The following is a 22,500-nucleotide window of genomic DNA, read 5'->3' as shown; positions in this document are numbered from 1 at the left end:
AATAAACTATTTAATGGCCAGGGCAACACATTTGTAGTGTGTTTGCGTTATGGTGCCGTTTACATTATTTTCCCCTGCCTGAATGCACCGTTCTCCCTACTTGAACCAGTAATGTGGAGCAGTTAATCAACGTCACAAATCCGTCACGAATAAGCCATCATGTGACTTCTGTTGACTATATGCAATCATGGGCCATAAGTGACATGACTAAATTTCATAAATGTATGGATTCATGATGATTATAAGCAGCATTACCATGCCATGACAAAAAGGAAGAGCAGAGCAGTCGTCCAGATTCGGATCACTTACATTTAGGGCATTTAGCAGACGCTTTTATCCAAAGCGACTTAAGAAGTGAAACAATATATCGCTGTCAGTACAGTAGATGTTCATAAAGTGCAAGTACCTACAATCGCTAGGCTAACCCATTCCCCATGTACAGCAATGCTTGCAGCTACTGCAGATGTTACACAATTAAGTACCATGAATAATTGCAATGTAGATGAAGTGTGTACAAGAAGTGCGTACATTAAGTGCCAGGACGTACAATGGTGGCCGGAAGGGGCTGGGTAGCTATGCAGGGTCGAGGTGAACCCTGAACAGGTGAGATTTGAGTCTTTTGCGGAAGCTGGTGAGCGACTCTGCGGTCCTGACATCGGCGGGGAGCTCGTTCCACCACTGAGGTCTCAAAACAGAGAAAACTTGTGACTTTGTTGATCGACCTTTGCTTGCTCTTAGCGATGGCGGCACCAGACGTCCAGCTGAGGTAGTTGAGCGGAGGGATCGAGCTGGGGTGTGTGGCTTTACCAATGCTTGGAGGTAGGCAGGGGCAGTTCCATCGACTGCCTTGTATGCCAGTACCATCATCTTGAATCTGATGCGAGCTACTAAAGGGAGCCAATTACACGCTTACAGATCCCCACATCCAGGAACATGATTTCTTATGATTTTCATTTCTTTCTTGTAGTTTCGTCATCACATTGCATCATTGTTAGATAATAGATGCACATCTCATTCCCTAATGTATATAGTTGCACTATAAGTATTTAATATTTGCTGGTCTATATCTTGTTTTGTATGCGAGCATATCATAATTATGAATATTGATGCATTGGAAAGACCCACAGCCTCATAAAGGCTCAACAGAAGCACTGGCCACATCTTCTACTGATATTTGTGCAGATAATCCTGTTTGGATCCACATGAAAGCCTGCTCTCATGAATATGCTGCTCCATTCTGCGTTTTATGGATGGGGAATGAACATCTAAGACTTTAAACTTTGACAATAACCGGACATAGTAACTCAAAAGTAGTAAATCCAAAAGAAAATAACTCATAATGTTCACATTTTATTTAACTTTGTTATCAATATATTTTAGCTGACCTCTTCTTTCCATATAGGGCTATATTTATTTATATATATATAAAATATTTAATATTTTTAGTCGGCTGACCCTGGGGGCCATAAATGCAATATCAAAGCAATTTAAAACCATTCTGTGTGTTCTGCAAGGCAATATCCTTCCATATGCTTTAACACAGACATGACTCTCTCGCTCTCTTGCTCTATTGCTCCATTGCGCTCTCTCTCTCGCTCTCTCTCTCTCTCTCTCTCTCTCTCTCTCTCTCTCTCTCTCTCTCTCTCTCTCTCTCTCATTTTTACACTTTTTAAATGTCACTGTCCCCCGTCGTCATGGAGCCGACTTTCTTGGTTCAATGGAGAAGGAGAGTAGTCCTCTTTAGAATAACTTGCATGCTACAAATGTTTACATAAACGCCAACATATTCTTTATTTTGCTGACAACTTTTTTTTTATCCCGACAAAAGCCTCGTAAGGAACGTTCATCTGCGTCTTTCTCTTAGATCGCACCATCTTCCCCCGTCTTCTTTAAATGTGACTGCATCTCCTTCTCTCACGTGATCAGCAATTCGCGGGTCTCTCCAGTTAGAACTACTCACGTTGATATCGCTGCGTCGCTGCGTTGTCTCTGTGCGTTGTCAGCAACACCTCTACCCAAGTACCACCCCTGGAACTACGGAGCCGTTTAATCGCATTTACATTCAAATGTAACCGCAAATATGTGTAGGGTCCGAGAGGGTAACTTTGGGTGCGAACTCAGGCCGGTATATTACCGCGCTCAGTGTAAACATGCGGACCATGCTGGGAAAAAGGCGTGCATAAGACACATTGACAGGCATATTTGGCAGTGTAAAAAGGTTTTTTGTCTGTCTGTCTCTCTGTCTCTCTGTCTCTCTCTCTCTCTCTCTCTCTCTCTCTCTCTCTCTCTCTCTCTCTCTCTCTCTCTCTCTCTTTCTCTGCCTGTGTGTGTCTATGTTCAGAGACATAAAACCGTTCAGGATTGACATTTTACCTCTTGTAGCTAGGTAGTTGCTGTGCCTTGCTCCCGGGCCTTTTTGGATTCACGTAAAGGCATTATCAATTACGAACACAGTGTTTGATATGACATGTTGGGGCCCTTTTTCATCTGAACAACAAACATCTTGCGGTGTTGTGGCTATGATGGAGTCTTATGTTGTCATGTTTAATCTGCGGCCACATTTCACGCTCTAATAAAAGCGCAACGGATATCAGGTTGGCTACGCTGGTGTTTCCGTTCCTCGGCTGGAAGATTATTCATGGCGACGGTCATTTCATTATTTTGTTTCTATTATTTGTTTTTCTTTGGGCCACAAAACTTTCTTTGGGCTGAGTGTTGACAGTCGCTCAAAGCCGCTGAGGAAAACATTAGCCATCTGACGAGATGATGCAGATGGGCCAAGCAGACGGAGGAAATCTCTTCCCAAACTCCACTTCCCCAGTATTAGTGCTCCATCCGGCCATTCCTCCGCCACGGCAGAGACACCACCAGCAGCCTTCCCTCTCTCATCTAGCTTCTATAAACTTGGTGGCTTTTTCTCTATTGCGACTTTTTGCTCCGTGATTGATTGCAGTCACACTCCGTTCCTTCTACATCTGTGTTGGCTGCGCGTACTCTCGAGTGTGACAGCCTTATTTTGGTGAACGACATCCATAGTACCCGAGCCAAAATAGCAGCCTCTCCCACCGTCACCCCATAGCCAATCCTGCCCTATTTTCTGCCGACACATTTCTCCCTCCATCCTCCAACTGTTTTGATCGATGTCGTGCCACAGATGCTCTCTATTCCCCTGTGCCTCCCCCTTCACTTTCTACTGGTTTATTTCTGTCCAAAAATATCCCAGAAGCCATTGCCTAAAGCCTCTTGCTCTATGCTCCTAGCCTCCTGGACTATTTTCGACATGTCTTCTCTCAGATATAATTTTTGGTTGATATAATTGAATTCTTGATGAATACTTTAGTTTGGGAGCTCTGAGTTTACCCTGAAGGTCAATTTGTTGACGATGAATGATCAGGTTGGATAGGTTACTGACTGAAAATATGATGGCTTTATAATTAGTATTCAACAGTGGACCCTCCAATATGAAGCTCAGGCAGAACATTGGCCTTCTGGCCCTTTTTGTCTCTAAATGTCGTGGTAAGGCAGTGGCTTTAATTCAGATGATTAAATGTTCTCCTGCTGCTGTCCTAGATAAGCTGACCTCATCTCATTGAGCATTACCAGACAGTGAGTAGGCCTTCCTTCTACAGCCATAAATCATCCTCAAGCACTACTTCAGTGTAGTTACCCTTATCGTCAACCTCGCCATAACTCGTAACATTCTGTTCTTCCGCCAACATTCACAAGCAAGTCATGCGTCTTGGGTTCAGCTGGGGGTTATGCTTCTGCACCAAAATAAAACTGGGGGCCGTTATTGTCATATCAATTTTAGACACAATTTTAGCATATCAAACGCTTTCATTTCCCCCACTTCCTCTCAAAGCGCAGAGCATCTGCAACACCCACCCTGTCTTGGCTCTCGTTCCGGATCAATCATTCATGTATTCATTGAGGTTGTGTTCAAAGCGCTCCGTGGTTCGGCACGTCGTGACATGACTAGAGCCGCTCCCGTCACGGCACTGGGGCCCGCCGGGGCCAGTGGGCGCCGGGAGCCCGCCGACCCGTAGACGTACGCGACGGCGATGGCTGTAACCTCGCTCTCCCGCCTTGCACGGATCCAGCCGTCCAAGGCTGATCTGTGGGCTCATTGCTGCCTTCTAACCACAGAGGCTTCCTTTGATCCATCTATTTTTGGGAATCACAGCCATTCGTTTCTGGTGCTTTATGAAATATGATCTTGATGAATCCTCGTTTTCTTTGTCATTCTCCTCCATTGAGATGAATGACAATAAACACTGTTTCGCTTTACCTTTCAGAGTCCCAAGTTGGAGCCACTAAAAGAAGACTCATTGGCCGGCACGTACAAATCTGTGAGTGTGTGTGTGTGTGTGTGTGTGTGTGTGTGTGCGTGTGCGTGTGCGTGTGTCTGTCTGTCACAGCAAACACAGTGACTGTGTATGGAGTTAGATTCATGCCAAAACCCCGCACACACGCAAAACGTGTTTTGCTCACACATAACGATTCACACGCACACAAAACGTGTTTTACTCACGCAAAATGATTCACACACACGCTCAGTGTGGTTTGCAAATACAAAACATCATTCACAAACTAAAGCATTTTGCTTCAGAAACAAATACAGTATGTTTTACACAAAGTACAAAAAAAAATCCTTCAAGTACACAAAACAATTCTACAAGTACGGAACACGAAAGCTGCGCGTGGATCGGAATGCATTTGCGCACGGATCGGATTGCATTTGCGTGAGGAACAGCAAGGCGGAAAATTAGTGCCAAAAGTCACGTGACAAATAAATGTCCTGTTATTCACACTACACAACAGCAGGTGGCGGTGTTGAGTCAGTTTAAGGCCGCCAGGACGATCTTTTTTCTCCCCAAAATCTTTATTTGATGCCGGCCAAACGTGTGTGGATTCAACTCCATACTATGCGACTTGCCGCCCCTTTGTCACGGAATCGTACGACACGGAGAAAAGCTAGTTTGGGAGATTAAATTGACCAAATGAGCGGCCAACAGGTGAGTCCAATGGAAGTGTCGCCACTCTGTTTTGGCATCAGATAAAGATTTTGGGGAGAAAAAAGATCGTCCTGGCGGCCTTAAACTGACTCAACACCGCCACCTGCTGTTGTGTAGTGTGAATAACAGGACATTTATTCGTCACGTGACTTTTGGCACTAATTTTCCGCCTTGCTGTTCCTCACGCAAATGCAATCCGATCCGTGCGCAAATGCATTCCGATCCACGCGCAGCTTTCGTGTTCCGTACTTGTAGAATTGTTTTGTGTGCTTGAAGGATTTTTTTTTGTACTTTGTGTAAAACATACTGTATTTGTTTCTGAAGCAAAATGCTTTAGTTTGTGAATGATGTTTTGTATTTGCAAACCACACTGAGCGTGTGTGTGAATCATTTTGCGTGAGTAAAACACGTTTTGTGTGCGTGTGAATCGTTATGCGTGAGCAAAACACGTTATGCGTGAGCAAAACACGTTTTGCGTGTGTGCGGGGTTTTGGCATGAATCTAACTCCATAACTGTGTTCTGTGCACTATGGTGATGTGAGGGCTGTTTTTTTAATGTCACTGTGGCGGTAAGACGAGACACAACCGCTCACGTGGTACTGATGACCAATTAACAGCCAGTGGGGGAACCTGGACTAGTCTGGCTGAGTACCCTGCACACACTGCAGCGATCGAAGCCTGATGCCATCTGTGCAGACCAAGATCCATGGTCTCAAGCTTGCCAGGGACGCAGGAAGTGGGGTGCTCCGGGTGCTGCAGCACCCCCCTAGTGGACAACAGACGCAACTACAACACTTGAACTCAGGCAATGCCGCGTTTTTTTATTTTTTTTCTCCGTCATTCGATTACATACAGCACCCAGCGCCGCCGCTCTTATAACGTGCGCATCACGCTGCGCGTTATAGGAGCGTTTATTATCCCCCCCCCCCCCCCCCCCCCCCGTCAACAATCGTTTGCACCCCCCCCACCCCCGCTCAACAATTCAGTAGTCAGCACCCCCCCTTCATATGACTTCCTGCGTCCCTGAAGCTTGCCACTTTTTCTTGGTTGTTTGAAGCGTATCTCAGCCTTAGGTAAATGCACGGCACTCCAAGCCTTTCGAAGTCCAACCAAGGGGGACAAAGAATTACACCTTCTGCATACCAGTTGCGTAGCAGTACACGAGAAACCGATTCATTTCCAATGCAGCATAGCGTAGGGCTTTCCATCCCGCCGTGCAGAATGGTTTGTGTTGCGTTTAGAGACCACCCAAAACTCGTCTGGAATGCACTCGGTAAACCGGAGCTATGCAGAGAACTCTGCGGAGACGTTCGGAACAAAAGCAGTACTGGGTGGTGTGAGCAAAATAAGTCAGCTTTCTACACAACCAGTATCTGAGGCGTAACAGTGCTTAGAGGTGTTATAGTGCATCAGGGTGTGGACCCTTCTTCCTTGGAGCACCACCTACCTGCCCCAACCTCTCTCCACCACAAAGTGTGAAAATTGGGAGTTATGTCAAGAAAGGCTAAAAATAAAAGACAGAGTCACACGTAGGCCAAATCAATTCTTGACTCACGACTTTTAGATTCTGTCCTAAGTTGAGGAGTTGCACCTAAAGTGTCCTGTAAGTAGTTCTTATAATTTTCCCAGGAACTCCTAAAAAGGTAAGCTAGTTCAGATTCTGCCCCCGATATGGAAAAGATTATATTAACCATGATTATGATAATGATGGTTAATTCCACATGATATTGATGATTATCACAATATCCTTATTCATTTAAAATAATATTCTATACTTACAGTCGAACAATCTAACAGAGGATCCTTACATTGAAGTATTCATTTAATTTAACAAATTTTGATAAGTGGGTATAAAGATAACTTCATCTTTACTTCATGATGATACTATTCCATTCAAAGACAATAGCAATAATATTGAACTATTGCCCAGCCCTAAGCTAATATCAGTATGCAGAAGACCGATTGATAGACAGATGAAGAAAGAAATTCTGATACATGAATTACAAATTACAAATACAATTAAATGTGCTTCAAATAGAATTTTTGTAAAAATCGTCTGACATGTAATATCTGTATGACAGCAGTTTTAAGGTGTCATGGCAACATAGTCGTGTAGGAGCAGTCACATGTACAGCATTGTGTTCATGTAATAGGCGTTTGTGTGAACACACCATAAGGCTTGGTCTAGGTAAATGTCAAACATTTGAACCATCTTAACCATTTTAGTGAGTAGCTCACATATTATATATATACATACATACGCGCAAACTACTTTTAGAAATATTTGTACTAAAACCGGTTTACAAGTCATGCCTTTCCACCGGATGAACTTCCATGTAAAGCCTTTTGAGCGGCTATGAACATATCTTATTTTCAGCTGTCATGTCAAACTATTGTAGTAGGTGCTAAAAATAAAACACAGAAAAATGAACTAAATATATAAATAGCACCAATGACACAGATATGAATCACGGTTCCTTCACACACACTGTCTGGACTGTTTGCCTGAGAGGACAATGCACACACGCCTTTGATGTGAATGAAACACGTCTTCCTCAATGCAAATTCTTTCTGACACAAACACACTCACTCTCCGAGAAATAGATTGTGAAATACTGTGAAAATAGAGTGTGTGTGTGTGTTGTGTTTGTAATGTTTGTGTGTGTGTTGTGTTTGTAATGTTTGTGTGTGTGTGTGTGTTTGTGTGTTCCTCTGCTGGCAGAACCTCCTGCTGGTCCAAAGGCAGGTGACGGTGGCTGAGGAGGATCTGGAGGACTTCCAGAAGGTCCTGAAGGGCTACTCCGACGCCACCGCGGCCCACAGCGACAACCTGCAGTCAGTCACGCTACCTCTACCCCCTCCTACCCCTCCTACCCCTCCTACCCCCTCCTACCCCTCCTACCCCTCCTACCCCCTCCTACCCCTCCTACCCCCTCCTACCCCCTCCTACCCCTCCTACCCCCTCCTACCCCTCCTACCCCTCCTACCCCCTCCTACCCCCTCCTACCCCCTCCTACTCCTCCTACCCACCCCTCCTACCCCTCCTACCCCCTCCTACCCCCTCCTACCCCTCCTACCCCCTCCTACCCCCTCCTACCCCTCCTACCCCCTCCTACCCCTCCTACCGCTCCTACCCCCTCCTACCCCTCCTACCCCCTCCTACCCCTCCTACCCCTCCTACCCCCTCCTACCCCTCCTACCCCCTCCTACCCACCCCTCCTACCCCCTCCTACCCCCTCCTGCCGCTCCTACCCCTCCTACCCCCCCTACCCCCTCCTACCCCTCCTATCTCCTCCTACCCCTCCTACCCCCTCCTACCCCTCCTACCCCTCCTACCCCTCCTACCCCCTCCTACCCCTCCTACCCCTCCTACCCCCTCCTACCCCTCCTACCCCTCCTGCCGCTCCTACCCCTCCTACCCCCTCCTACCCCTCCTACCCCTCCTGCCGCTCCTACCCCTCCTACCCCCTCCTACCCCTCCTACCCCCTCCTACCCCTCCTACCCCTCCTACCCCCCCTACCCCCTCCTACCCCTCCTACCCCCTCTAACCCCTCCTATCTCCTCCTACCCCCCCTACCCCCCCCCTACCCCTCCTACCCCCTCCTACCCCCTCCTACCCCCCCTACCCCCTCCTACCCCCTCCTACCCCCCCTACCCCATCCTACCCCCCCTACCCCCTCCTATCTCCTCCTACCCCCCCTACCCCATCCTACCCCCCCTACCCCCTCCTATCTCCTCCTACCCCCTCCTACCTCCTCATATCTCCGCCTACTTGATCCTACTCCCTCACATCTCTTCCTATATCCTCTGTTTCCTATCTCCTCCTATGCCATGAAATATGCATTTAACTATGAATTTTATTCCGGGTAATGATCTGCCCCAGAACATTTTACCCAGCATGGTAATGGCCGGGTCTCTCTCTCTCTCTCTCTCTCTCTCTCTCTCTCTCTCTCTCTCTCTCTCTCTCTCTCTCTCTCTCTCTCATATTACAGACAGTACATGACACATATGAACGTTGTTGACCCTGACAAATAATGTCTCAGTGAGGGAGGTGTCTTGGATATGCTACAATATTGAAACTATAGATTATCATATTACAACATTATACACAAGGTTCTAATATATTGTACTACTATCTGCGTCCATCCCGGGTCACCCAGGCTTTGGACTTGCCCTCAATGCCTCTCTTTACCGTCTCGCTCTGTTCCCTGGCAGCATGTCCGTTCAGAAGCTACCGGAGAAGTCCTGTTACATAATGTATGAGTTCTGGCAGGACCGCATCTCCTGGATGAGGTGGGTCGTGTGTTTGTGTGTGTGTGTGTGTGTGTGTGTGTGTGTGTGTGTGGTGGGGGGAGATAGGACAGATATTGGCTCACAGCATGGTGTTTTGGATCTTTTTGAAGGAAGTGTCCCCACTGCTGAAATGAGCAGATGGCACTTTATTCACACACACACACACACACACACACACACACACACACACACACACACACACCATACACCCCACATACCAACACATTAATGCAATATTGCACTTTAGGCTAAAAAGCAAAACCAGATCAAATGAAAGATTTGAAATAATTTATCTTCTTTTGGAAGTTGGGAAATAATATGAAAAAGCATAGTTACATGGGAATAGGAGAAATTGGTATAAGGAAAACGGTCTCGAACTTGAAAACTGCTTTAAATGAAAAACACTGCTTCTGAACTGAACCTGCACCAAGATATCTGTTCCATTGATGTTTTAATGGGTACACACATCACATATAAACACGTTGACGTGTGTGTGTGTGTGTGTGTGTGTGTGTGTGTGTGTGTGTGTGTGTGTGTGTGTGTGTGTGTGTGTGTGTGTGTGTGTGTGTGTGTGTGTGTGTGTGTGTGTGTGTGTGTGTGCGCGTGCGTGCTTGTGTGCATTTACTTATTCTATGAAAAGATAAATGGTAATAACCATTACTTGCCGCCATAGCAGCTGGACGACTTTCTAGCTGTTTGTATACATTGTGGCCCAAGACAACCATCATTATTCCAGTGTATTGATGTATTGTCGATAATGTGTCAGAACAAAACTGGGTTGCAGCCTTTTTAGTTAATCCCTCTTAAATATTCTTAGAGTCGGCACCTACGCATGGTAAAAAGGTTGAGTAATAAAAACATGGATAGTGTTTCGTATTCATGTATTTTTAATCCTTAATGTGTGGATGTGAATGTGGCTCAATTGTCTTTCATTCCAAAAATGAAGCTCACAACCCATTGTATTTCACATATTTTTTAACTGGATGCCAAGCTTGAAACAATTTGTTTGGTATGTGTGTGTGTGTGTGTGTGTGTGTGTGTGTGTGTGTGTGTGTGTGTGTGTGTGTGTGTGTGTGTGTGTGTGTGTGTGTGTGTGTGTGTGTGTGTGTGTGTGTGTGTGTGTGTCCAGCTACCTGCAGTCCAACACTAGTAAAGACTTCCAGCGCTGCGTCATCCAGATGCTTGTGGGTCCAGAGGTAGTGGCCACCATGCTGGTCCCAGGTCAGTGCTTCTGGCCTCCATCTTTCTAGTTTTTATCTGTGGCCGACGGAATGTAATCCAAAATGTATCTGCATAAAACGCGCCGGCAGCAATAGCCCCAGGGGCTAGCGGGCAGATTTGTCGATATTAGATCCAGTGTATACAATTTAGAGGCATCTAGCAGTGAACCAACGGAATACCCCCCGCCCCCTCCCTTTTAGCAGGATCCATATCAATAACCATGGCAGCAATAGCAAATGTTGCATTATCGAAAAAAAACTAAACATCAGTTACATTCACTGAATGAAGCTTCAAGAAGTAATTTTGACAATCTCAAATATTTCAAACCTGTTAAACCAATAACAATCAGGTGCCTCTGTCAAAGTTATCCTGGTCACTGTTCGTGTTGTAGGACATGGCTGAGGTAACCTTTTGTTTTTTGCCTACATATGTTTCTCAACACACAGTCCTCTTATTGCATCCATATTGGTAAACTGCATTCTTAGACATATACATCTGTTATATGTACTGATCGTTCATCTTGTTAGCAGTCGGCGCTGCGAGCCAATGTTTACTTGCAGGGCTTTTGATATGCTTTTGATAACAGTTTTGTTAGAAACCAACTTTCTCTTAAAGTGCCTATCTTAAGTTATCTTACAGGGACCCAACCTCAAAAACAAATGTTTCCAAAACATGGAGCTGTTAAAGATTGCACGGCCACTTATCCTAATCCCCTGCATCTGCAAACTGCCATTGGCTATGTTTTTTACACTTCGGTTAAAAAGTGTGTGGAACTCCATTTTAATTGACTCCTCTTGAACGTAGGATATTTTGGCAAAAGGACGGAGCCTGCTTGCCTTCACTGGCTAAATGAGGCTCGCCTGAGAGAGGGTTAAGCTTCTCGGACAATTATAGTATAACGTCATGCTTTTTTTGGCACATTTCCTATGCAACATTGCTCATTATAACGCTCCTCCACAACTTTGGTACTGAAAAGGTATCCCAAATGAGTCTGTTGCCATGGGTCGTCGTATTTTGTCCGTTCTGGGCTCCTGTAGGTACGTGGTGGAGCAACAGGGTGAGCTCCCAGTGAAACGACCCTATGGAGATACAAAGGGCTCTAGTCTTAGATCACGAAAACACAACCATTCTTACTATCATGGGATTATACTCCAACACATGGATATTATTATGAATAATATCCATCTTTATGAATATTATATATTCGATTTCATCCTTGTCCGGTCTGCTAGATGCCACCTAATGATACACACTGCAACTTTGATTTGGATTAACCAGGGAATTGGCAATAAATCATGTGTGTGTGTTTATATATATATATATTATATATATATATGATCTATAAACCGTTCAAAGCAATTGCAGCATTGTGTTCATAAGGTACCAACGCATAACAAATACCTTACCTTACTATTGGGTCCAGAGTTTTCATTATTCTAGAGAAAGCTGGATTTTACCCTGACATATAATTCTGCAATACACTGACAATTCTCTTTAATACAGTGGGCCAAGGTTTTACATTTCAGGCATAAATTTGGTCCCCTGGGCTCTTTAAATTCAGTAGACCAATAAATTGTCACCATCCGTTTGATGTGAATATTTCCTTTCTTTAACACAGCATTGGTGAAGGCTGTCACGTCTCCTCACTTTTCTCTCTCTCTCTCTCTCTCTCTCTCTCTCTCTCTCTCTCTCTGCAGCTTCCTGGTGGATAATGACCAACAACAATGACAACATAAATTGAGCCCAGAATTGTACCCACTGCCCACACTTAGGACTGGACCAACAACACACACACACACACACACACACACACACACACACACACACACACACACACACACACACACACACACACACACACACACACACACACACACACACACACACACACACACACACACACACAGACACTTTCATCTTGTCCTTTTACACACACACCCAAAACCCACACTTTTCTTTCTTGTCCTTGTGCACATACACACAAACAATCACACACACACACACACTCACTCGCATGCATTAAAATAATAGATGAGAGCGTTTGCCTAACTAGCTACTATGTGTTTGAAAGCTGCATGTGGCAGAGTGGCACGACGGCGCCCTCCCCAGCTGCAGCCCTCGCCTGCTGCTGCTGTCACACAGAGGGGAGGGGCCGCAGCTGCAGCCTGGTCCATCTGCACTCTCTCAGCACACGACCTCTCTCAACGCAACGCTAAACTAGCCTGAACAACACCAACGCTTTCCCAGCATTTCCCTCATAATCCCCTTTTTAACCCCTTTGTCTTTCTTTACTTCTCCGTTCATGCACTTTAGTTCATAGAAGGTTAGTGGAAACACAAGAGTGGAAGCGGACTAACGTTGATCTAAGGGGTGTGTGGGTGTTGGTGTGTGTGTGTGGGAGTGTGTGTGTGTGTGTGTGTGTGTGTGTGCGCTAGAGGTATTATGGGGTGTGTGTGTGCCTGCTAGAGGTATTATCGGGTGTGTGTGTGGTCTAGTGTGTGTGCATGTGTTGTGCTCTAGTTGACAGGTGTGTGTGTGTGTGTGTGTGTGTGTGTGTGGGTGGGATGTGTTTGGGGATGGTGCTACCCCAGCCTAAGGGTGCATGCTGATGTTGGCGTGGCATGCCAGCGTTTCGCGTCTTTGCATTCGCATTGTCATATGATGGAACATTCATTCATTTATTTTTTATCTAGGTACCCTGATGTGACGTGATTGATGCAACAAAAAAAATGCTTGTTTTGATATGCCACAAGCCCTGCCCAGATATCTTATTTATAGCTCAGTGTAATCGTAGACTATCAGCTCTTTACCTTCGTCCTAGTTCTTTAGAAGTCAAATTAACATGGGAGAGATGTGGTTGCATCCCTCTGTTGAAAGTGAAAAATAATTGATCTATTTTCAGTGTATTGTATTTAATATTCACACTCGTGTGTACCTTCGCTATTTATATAAGCTCACTCATGCAGATATTTACGTTGTGATTTTTGTTTGGTAAAATAACTTTCTCACTGACTGTAAAAAATATAAGTAACTTTAATAAAGGCGCTGAATAAATTCCTGCTTTCGCACAGATTTTTGTATTACTCATGCACTCGACAGTGAGGGAGTATGCAACAACAACAATAGAGATCATACAAGCTGTACTCAAAACAACAGACAGAGGATTTTTTTGCTCCGCTTCAATTGCCTCGTTACCATAGAAACGTGATTAGCGGAAGTGCAGAAGTGTTGGTTCCCTCCAGCTTGAGTGGTGCCCAGCGCCACAGCCACGGTGCGATGGATGTTGGTGATTGCAGTTACATGCCCACTTGATGCTGTTGATTAGAAGGACGCTCATCAGCAGCCGTCAGATTGCTTTTTGTTTTGTAGTGCTACTTTGAATACTGAGGGCCAGCCAATCGTTCCCATTATTTATTCGTTCAGTGCTCGTGAAGTGTCAATATACATATATTCAAAAATATATCAGAATTTCGGCTTAGGTTGCAAAGTACTTAACGCATAAAAAGTTGTTTTGAATAAAAGTACATAGAGAAAATCAATTGACCATTTAGAGTCAGTTCACATTATTGTTTCTGAAATAAATAATCAAACATCCAGGATCCCACGTCTCAATGACAAAAACAACAACAACAACAACAACAATGTAATAACAACACCCTGGCCATCCTCTGTCCTCTTGTTCTTGTTTTCCATCTGGCGGCAGCAACCATGCCAGCATCCGTCGCTATCTGTCCAGCACTGGAGGTGCTTTCTCTAGAGGCGTCCTTGTACTAGGAACATTAGACTCCATGAATGTAGCTGACGCCTTTGTCCTCAAAATGTCATCAGGTAAGCAAATGGCTTCAAATGATACACTAAAGAAACAAGAGACGGAGAACATTTTTATTTTATTATTTTTTTGTCATCAGCCAGAAGAGTTTCCCCCTGCGACCGTGAAGATGTGTAGGGTTGTAGCTGTCCTGAAGTCAGCGGGGAACTCGTTCCACAACTGTGGAGCCAGGACAGCAGCCAATAGAGATTCAGTTGAGCGACAGCTGGGGGACTCCCTCGCAGTGAGACGAAGGACGCCGTTTGGTCATATAGAGCATAGCGGACACTCTGGTTTGATCTTTTCCTTGGGGGAGGATGAGCATGAGCCGTATGAAGCCCGGTAGTCAAGCACCAGTGCCTTGAATCGGATCCGTGCAGCCACCGGAGTGGTGTGCTGTGTGGGAGAACAAGGATGGTGTCTTTTTATAGTGAAGTCAAAGCGTTATAAGCATCTGTTTTCCAGATATTTCAGATGTTTCATAATATTTTCTCATTGTAGGGGATTATGAGGTCCACACTATTGAGAGAAAAAAGTATCCTTTATTTGAAACTGCGACATTGGAAAGTGAACCATATGTATAATTAATCTTTTAATAATGAAAAACTAGTCAGCTGATGTATTTATTATGAATTAAACACGGAAATAAATTGCCAATCTCATGAAATCAAATTTACTTATCTTTTTTGCATAAAAAATGATATTTCCCCCCCGAAAATTAACCAAAGGACTCTCTCTCTCTCTCTCTCTCTCTCTCTCTCTCTCTCTCTCTCTCTCTCTCTCTCTCTCCTTGATAACATCATGTGTGGAACGTGTGCAGAGGACAATCTTGCTTTGGATTTCATCAAAAAATAAAAACATGTTTGTTACTATATATAATCATATACATAGTACATACAGTACGTACAGCATTTTCAACAGGTTGTCCATGAAGGCTACATTACACGGTAGGTTGTAGTCACGGCAGGGATTCATGGCATGATATTGTGTCTTGGGTTTACAATTGCTGTAATGCTGTCTGATTTTATCCACCACATACAATTTATCGTTCATGGGGGGAATTTATCACTTAACCTTGAAGCGTACGGTGTAAGTGTTTATAATAAATTGAATAAATAGTAAGCATGCCGTTTAACTCCATTTAATATCAAAGGACCAAAAGAAAGGGTGGGATGAGGGAAGTAATGTGTGGATGGAAAATGAAGTGTGTGTAGGTTCATCTGCGCGTGTGTGTGTTTGTTTGTGTGTTTGTATGCGGGCGTTTGAGTGTGTGTGTGTGTGCGTGCATGTGTGTTTCACAAAGAACTCACAAAGGATTCCTCCCTTGAGAGTAAAAGATTGGGAAGATTATTTTTAAATGGGACGTTATATGCAGGGTCTGCTAGGAATCCAAAACTAGTGTTCCTCTTAAGCAATATGCAGAGAAACGCACAGAAACATGAGGGATAGATGGTATGTTAATATTTTCTTCTGCTTCACTTAGTCTGCTGCACACTGCACATCGGTGATGCAAATATTGCAAATTGGTGTCTTGGAATCAAACCCTGTGTGGATTCAGGGGACGTTGACAGAATGGGCCTCCGCTTGCTTGGTGAACCTATGCATTTGTAATGTAGTTCAGAAAGTAAGTCAGCTGACACATATGCATCCATATGGTCCGTATTGGCTAAGAAGAGTGTTTGACATTTTGAGTTGATCGTATTTGTGGGACTGTTTGTGTTACAGTAATCGGATGTAAAGACCATCCAACACATGAGTCTTCAAATAAATCCACAGATTCAGGTGACATCTTCCCTTTCTATCTCTGTGTTCTGCAGCTGGTTTTAAATATATCTGAGGATCATGTCTTGTTGAAGTGACTATTTATTGATGTGCAAACATATCGTTTACATATCCCAAAAATGATGGTGCTGGAGAGGGGGCTGAGTCTGCGGACCAGATGATGTGGAAAAAATACAAGAAGCCAAGCAGCGCTGAAATGACTAAAGGAAAAGTGGAACGCCCAGTATAGAAGCCTTGCACACAATTCAATCGGTCAACAACCAACATAAGCACACATAGCGCACAGACACACACACACACACACACACACAAATATCTTTATCTCTCTCTCTCTCTCTCTCTCTCTCTCTCTCTCTCTCTCTCTCTCTCTCTCTCTCTCTCTCTCTCTCTCTCTCTCTCTCTCTCTCTCTCTCTATAACTATCTCACAAACACACACAAAATCACACAAACCAATGCCAGAGAAATACAAAGGAAAAACAATACAAAGAGAATAACATTTAATGGCTATATATATATATATATATATATATATATATATATATATATATATATGTATAATGAACCCCCCTATTCCCGATGATGGCCATAAATCATCGAATTAAAAATCGAAAAGCATTTGTTTTAATACAGAATATGTGTACATGGACATGTCCTCAATATTCCGTATTAAAACGCAGTGGTCGTCTGCAACAAAATAAACTTGAATCAAATTCCAAAACGTGTCTTCTACTGCCTCCTACTGCTGAGTGTTGGTACTTTAAGTGTTTTTACTTAAACGGCGGTGATATGAGCTTGTCGAGTGTTTTGCATTTATTTAAACAAGATCCGGGCTCAGAAGCTTACCGGAAATAACTCACTAAATATCATGTCTCTTTAATACCAATAAAGGCATGATTATTCATAAACGCTTAAGATTAAATACAATTTCCATAATTCCTGGCTGCATATAGAGAACACTGCGACACTTTTTTGATCAGTTTGTAGGCTTACACACGATCTCATTTACTTCTTACCTAATACAAAGATGCCACTTGTATATTTCATGTGAACCCAGTAAATGATTTACAGACAATATGGCCCCTTGAATCAGCCTGAGCCTGGAATGGGCATTAGAAAGAAAAAAATGGTAACCCACTAAATAGTTTATATCTGAGACTTTGTTGAAATAGCAGTACAACCTCAACTTTAATCAGACCTGTGACCCCCGAAGAAGACCACAACATGTAGTTTTCCATTTCAAAAGATCCATCCTCAGCTAACTCCTGATTCTTGTTATGTTGCTGCTGTTGTGATGGTCCCCAATGCTGGTGGTTATCGTCCATATGTGATCAATAAACAGCAGTACTGGAATCCTCTATTAAAATCAAAAGCAGGCTAGAGCCTTCTGTGGATTAAAAAACGATCTAATTATATTTTCCTAATTTGATGTATTTCTATCCATTTAATTATTTTATAGAAAATACTATAATCTTTTGGTCAGGTATTGATCGTTTTCGTTCCTGCAATGTGCTCTGAATCACAACTCCAAAATAAAACTATTTGGAGTGTTCCTTTACTGTAGATGCTGCTGACTATGTGGGCAGGAAAGGGAAAGTAAATAAATCATATTGATTTTATTTTCATCTTTTATTTAATACTTCATGTCAAGATATCTTACAAAGTTACATCTGATAACAAAAGATTGAGTGTAGGAAGAGAATGAGGAGAAGGGTGCGGTAGTAGCGGCTCACAAAATAAAGGCGTTCTTTCATAATATTCTTTACAAAGACATTGTACAACAAACACACACACGCACGCACATGTAAAAACGTCTCCATGGTAACAGCAGACTATGATCAAAGGTTCTTCACAAGACGTTATAACGGTGACAACAGGAAAGAAACGGAACAGTCGTATGTATATATATATATATATATATATATATATTATATATATATATATATATATATATATATATATATATATATATATATATATATATATACTGTATGTACATATTCATAAACCTCCTGAGATTCCTTGCACAGAGTCAATATGCCAGACCCTCAACCTGCTGCAAACGGTTAGCACCCACGCAATATGTATGTAACTCACAACACAACGTTAATAGTGTGCGTCCTCTACTGTCCTCTCCCGTCGCCTGTCCCCAGAGCATTACATGGTACTGGCGTTGGTCTGTTTGCGGTACAATACGGATTTGTTTTTTCGTTTGGCGTGTTCGGTAAGTCAACCGTAAGAAACCACAGAGAGGAGACACTGAAGTTTGTCCACCTCCCACGCGTTTTAAAGTCAGAGATCATCACTGGCGACAAAAGAACACAAAGCTATAGTATCTGGACAGAAGATGGAGCAGCTCGCGCTCCTCGAAGCAGTGGCCTTCAGTCTGAATGGACCCATTGTCCTCATCAGAAGCGCTTCAGCTTCGCTCCACCCTTAAACAACTGAACATTTTGGTGACGCAGACGAAAAAGACCTCCAGCTACCTGATACAATGATACTGAACATTTTTAAATCATACAAATATTCACTGACGGCACAACGCAGAAATCTGGGGAGAAGGTGAGACATGATACACAGAGGGGGTAGGGTCATGTCCTATGGAATAGTTATCATGTTTCCGTATTGTGAGCTGTGAAAGAATTTCGACGAACTTTGCTGTGCAGAGAGCCTCTCCTATTAAATATGTTCTCCGCTATGCCTTTTTTTCTGATGAAAGAACAAAAACAAAAATATATATATCTATATATATTGAGAACAACAGTTGGTAAATGCGAATCCCTCTTTTTCCCCCTGATCTGGGAGTTGGAGCTTTTAGTCACTTCAAATTGAAAGACAACATGTTGTGTACAATTCAAGCGCGGGTTCTCCTCCTCTTTTGTGGGTGGACCACCCGGCCCTCTGTCGCCCATGGTGACAGACAAACCCGACCCGGTGTCCCGCCGTCGCCCACTAGATACTCCCCTCCGGCCGCCAGAGAGCCCGGGAGGGTTTTGGTTCGCTTCGTGTCCCCTGGGGGCCCCCCCCCCCCCAAACAGTCAGGCTGGGATTAAGAACCAAAAGTCAAAGTGTGTGCTGAGCCCGGCTTGGCCCCCCAGCCCTCCGACTAGTGTCCGTTGATGTCGGCCGCCGGCGGGGGGGCCGGCGTGGACGGGGCGGAGGAGCGCGAGGCGATGGAGGAGGAGCCCTTCTCCCCGCCGGGACTCGGCGTTCGGTCGCCGGTCTTGATCCCCGCCACGGGCAGCGGGCCGGCGAGGGGGGCCGCCGCCGCCGCCGCCGCCGTGGCGACGGGCGCCCGGATGGCGGGCTTGGGCTGCGCCTGGAGCCCGGGGCTGCAGATGAGGTGGTGGCGCTCCCAGTCCTTGTGCTGGCAGAAGGAGCCGCAGTAGCGCGCGGCGTTTGCAGCCGCTGCACGTCTCGCTGGCCTTGCGGCCGCAGTTCCAGCAGCACTGGGGGGGGGGGGGGTGGGGGGGGGGGAGAGGAGAGCGTCAGGACGGGCGGATTGAGGAGCCTCCCTGGTCCATTTAATAGAATGAACTGATCCAATGGATGACTACAATTTGATCGGTTCATTCCATTCTATAAGAGACTGATGATGCTTTGCTAGATCTGCTGTTGTTGTTTTGTGGCGTCTGTTCGCCCCCGATACCGATACTTTCATCAGTGACATTTGTGCCCCTTGCACCCGTGTTTCTGAATAAACATTTTGCATGCATCCGTGTCGGGGGGGGGGGGGCTCCTCACCTCGCTGGAGTCCTCCTGCTCGTTGATGACGGAGATGGCGTCCTGCTGGGCCTTCCTCTTGGCGTCGGCCAGCGTCTTCTCCATCTTGGCCCGCTCCGAGGCGATCATCTCGAAGGCCTTGTGCTCCGCCTCCGCCACCGCCTTCTGCACCTCGTCCATGGCCTGGCGCTTCACCTCGTTCACCGCCTCCTCTGCGCCGGGGGGGAGGAGGAAGAGGGGGGGGGGATGTGAGCGGGGGGAGTCTGTTGTAGCGCGCCGGTGCATGGGGCTTGGATTGCTACCGGGGAGCTCTGTTATTGTCTGGGCTTCGTGCTTTGTAATGACGCTGCCTCTGTGTTGCTTGGTTATTGCGCTTTAGCGCTCCGCCATCACGGGGATATTAAAGTGCGTCATGTGGCAGCAGCCGGGGAGAAATCGTGCATATTGATCTTTGCGTAGCACTGCATAATTGACTCACTGACAACGTCGGCACGGAGCTCATAGTCATTTGCTGCGATGGTGTTAAGTGAATCTTGGTCTTGAAACGACTTTGTGTGGTTCAAACCGTTTCACGGTGCTCAGACTTACCGGCCTTCCTCCAGATCTCGTCCGGTACGTATGCCGAGCCTGGCCGGGACCCCATGTCCCTCTGGGAATCTACACAACAGAGGGGAGGAAGAGATGAGCGAGGCGGTCCCTCGACTGCTGTCTGCAGGGACGTGGGCGACGATGGCACAACGACAGTCGCCGCTCTCAGCGAGACGGGCAGATGGGCCGGCCGTAATGTCCCGCTACCCTGCCCTGCCTCGGGGTGAGTCCGCTACGCAAACAAAGCTGGCATATCTAGACACGCACCCTGACACACACACACACACAGACAGAACCTCCTGGTTCACAAGGGGCTGCAGGCGGCGGCCTGGAGGACAACTGAACCGGTGGGGACAAGACTGTGTCGAGCCCGTGTCGCTTCTTCTTGCAGCAATCTATACCTGCTTTCAGATCTGAAGAACCTCAAGATCCCACTCTCTACTCTGTAAAGTTCTCTTCCCAGCCTCATTAAGCCGGGGACTATCCAGTCTGCCATGGCGAGCCCGTTCCAAGCCCAGGCAGGCGGGAGGCAGGGAGGCGCTCCGGCTTCCCTACTGGGCGCCCAGATGGCAGCTCGTGGCCGTAGCCAGCTCTGGCTCCCCCGAGCCAGCGGGAAGGCAGGACGGCCCCTTCTGTGGCCGATCTGGGCTGCTTGTGGTTCCTGGCGCCGCTCTGTGACAGTAGACCAGCAGGGATGGAGGGGGCGGGCGGCGGTGGGGAGGACGGAGAGAGAAGGAGAGGGGGGGGGGGGGGGGGGGCCTCTAGCTTCCACTAGAGGGCGCAGTGAGTTTGGAGACGGCCGGTCTGGCTTCTTCGGGAGGCCCATATGGGTTTGTGGCGAGGGCGAGCTTGTTTTGACTTTCGCCTTCCTTTCTCCGCTTGCTTTACTTTTGGGTTTCGGTAAGGGTGTTGCAAACGCAGACCGATGAGATAGAATCGTACATTCTGTACGATTCTATCTCTTCAGTCTGCGTTTGCAACACCCTTACCGAAACCCAAAAGTAACGCAAGATTGAACCGTACATTCACAAGAGTCTCTCTGCGGTTAATGAATGTTGACCCTGTCCCTGAACAACGAAAGAGACCCGACAAGGAGGGAAGGAAGTGGAGCGAGGAGGAGGAACCCACCGGAGTCTGCCGAGTGGGGGCTGTGCGTCTTGGAGAAGGGCGCCGAGCCAGGGCCCCCCTTGCGCGGGTCGTCCTGCTCGCTGGAACGCCTCCTCCAGTAATTGAGCTCCTCGCGGTCGGACTCCTGGCAGCGCCGGAGCACGCTCACAGAGCGCCGCGTCTTCTCCACCATGTCCACGATGCAGTTCAGCACCTTGAGGGGCAGAGCGCACGGCACCGTACACGTGAATAACAGGGCCTCTGCTCCCAGCTGGGTCACAGCACGTCTGTGCCCAGGTGCAAAGACTGCAAAAAACCAAACTTAACCAAAGCGGCGGATTGAGGTCTAGTCGGCTGTGACATTAAGTGAGTCAAATCTGGCCTAAATAATGTATCAGCAGCATCATGATTTAAATATGTGGCATGTTGATTTTGGGAAGTAGAGCAGCCTACAAGTGAACCAAACTCAAACTCAAATGTGCCTTTTGGCGTCAAACTGAACCAGGTAATAATTATAATGTAATGTGTGCAAACTTACGTGGTCCAGATGCCTCCACTCATCAGCCCACTCTCTGTCTGTCAGTCTGTGGTCCACCGGCTCCTCGCGGTAGGCCCCGTTAGTGCCTGATTAGAAACACACAGGAGAAGGACCAACGTGAATACGGCAGTCTTCGAACAGCATTCCTAAAGATACATATGTGCGTTTGTGTGTGACAAAAAGAAGAAAATCCCAAAGGACATGTATAATTTGAGTCCTTTCATTGCATAGTCCTTTCATCAGTCCTGTCATTGCACAAGCTTGTTTGATTGCTCCATGCACACACACACATTCACAGACTGAGCCGAGGTGATACTACTCCCATCTGGAGAATCATATCTGAGCCGACCTTCAGCCATTGCACTCTCTCACCTCACCAAAGACACAACAGAAACCGTGTGTGTGTGTGCGTGTGTGAAAGAGCGA

At 46.0% G+C, this 22,500-nt stretch overlaps 2 protein-coding genes across 3 annotated transcripts in view; one reads left to right on the top strand and one right to left on the bottom strand.

Annotated features, from left to right (window-relative positions):
* necab3 (N-terminal EF-hand calcium binding protein 3) overlaps positions 1-13,584 on the top strand; it is a 30,347-nt gene extending 16,763 nt beyond the window's left edge. For both annotated transcript variants that reach the window (XM_060069287.1, XM_060069288.1), the window contains 5 exons: positions 4,296-4,349; positions 7,738-7,850; positions 9,232-9,309; positions 10,439-10,530; positions 12,228-13,584. In XM_060069287.1, coding sequence (XP_059925270.1) covers positions 4,296-4,349; positions 7,738-7,850; positions 9,232-9,309; positions 10,439-10,530; positions 12,228-12,271 — 381 coding nt within the window. In that variant the 3' untranslated portion in view covers positions 12,272-13,584. The remainder of the gene's footprint in view (positions 1-4,295; positions 4,350-7,737; positions 7,851-9,231; positions 9,310-10,438; positions 10,531-12,227) is intronic.
* Positions 13,585-18,061: 4,477 nt separating this feature from the next.
* LOC132470998 (protein CBFA2T3-like) overlaps positions 18,062-22,500 on the bottom strand; it is a 6,340-nt gene continuing 1,901 nt past the window's right edge. Inside the window, 6 exon segments of the mRNA XM_060069959.1 lie at positions 18,062-19,518; positions 19,520-19,567; positions 19,863-20,053; positions 20,430-20,498; positions 21,558-21,750; positions 22,075-22,164. Of these exon segments, the coding sequence (XP_059925942.1) occupies positions 19,225-19,518; positions 19,520-19,567; positions 19,863-20,053; positions 20,430-20,498; positions 21,558-21,750; positions 22,075-22,164 (885 nt within the window). The 3' untranslated portion in view covers positions 18,062-19,224.

The sequence above is a fragment of the Gadus macrocephalus genome, chromosome 13, assembly GCF_031168955.1.
Source record: "Gadus macrocephalus chromosome 13, ASM3116895v1".
Lineage (NCBI taxonomy): Eukaryota > Metazoa > Chordata > Actinopteri > Gadiformes > Gadidae > Gadus > Gadus macrocephalus.
Note: the sequence above shows the minus strand (reverse complement) of the source record. Positions and strands in the feature narration are given on the sequence as shown.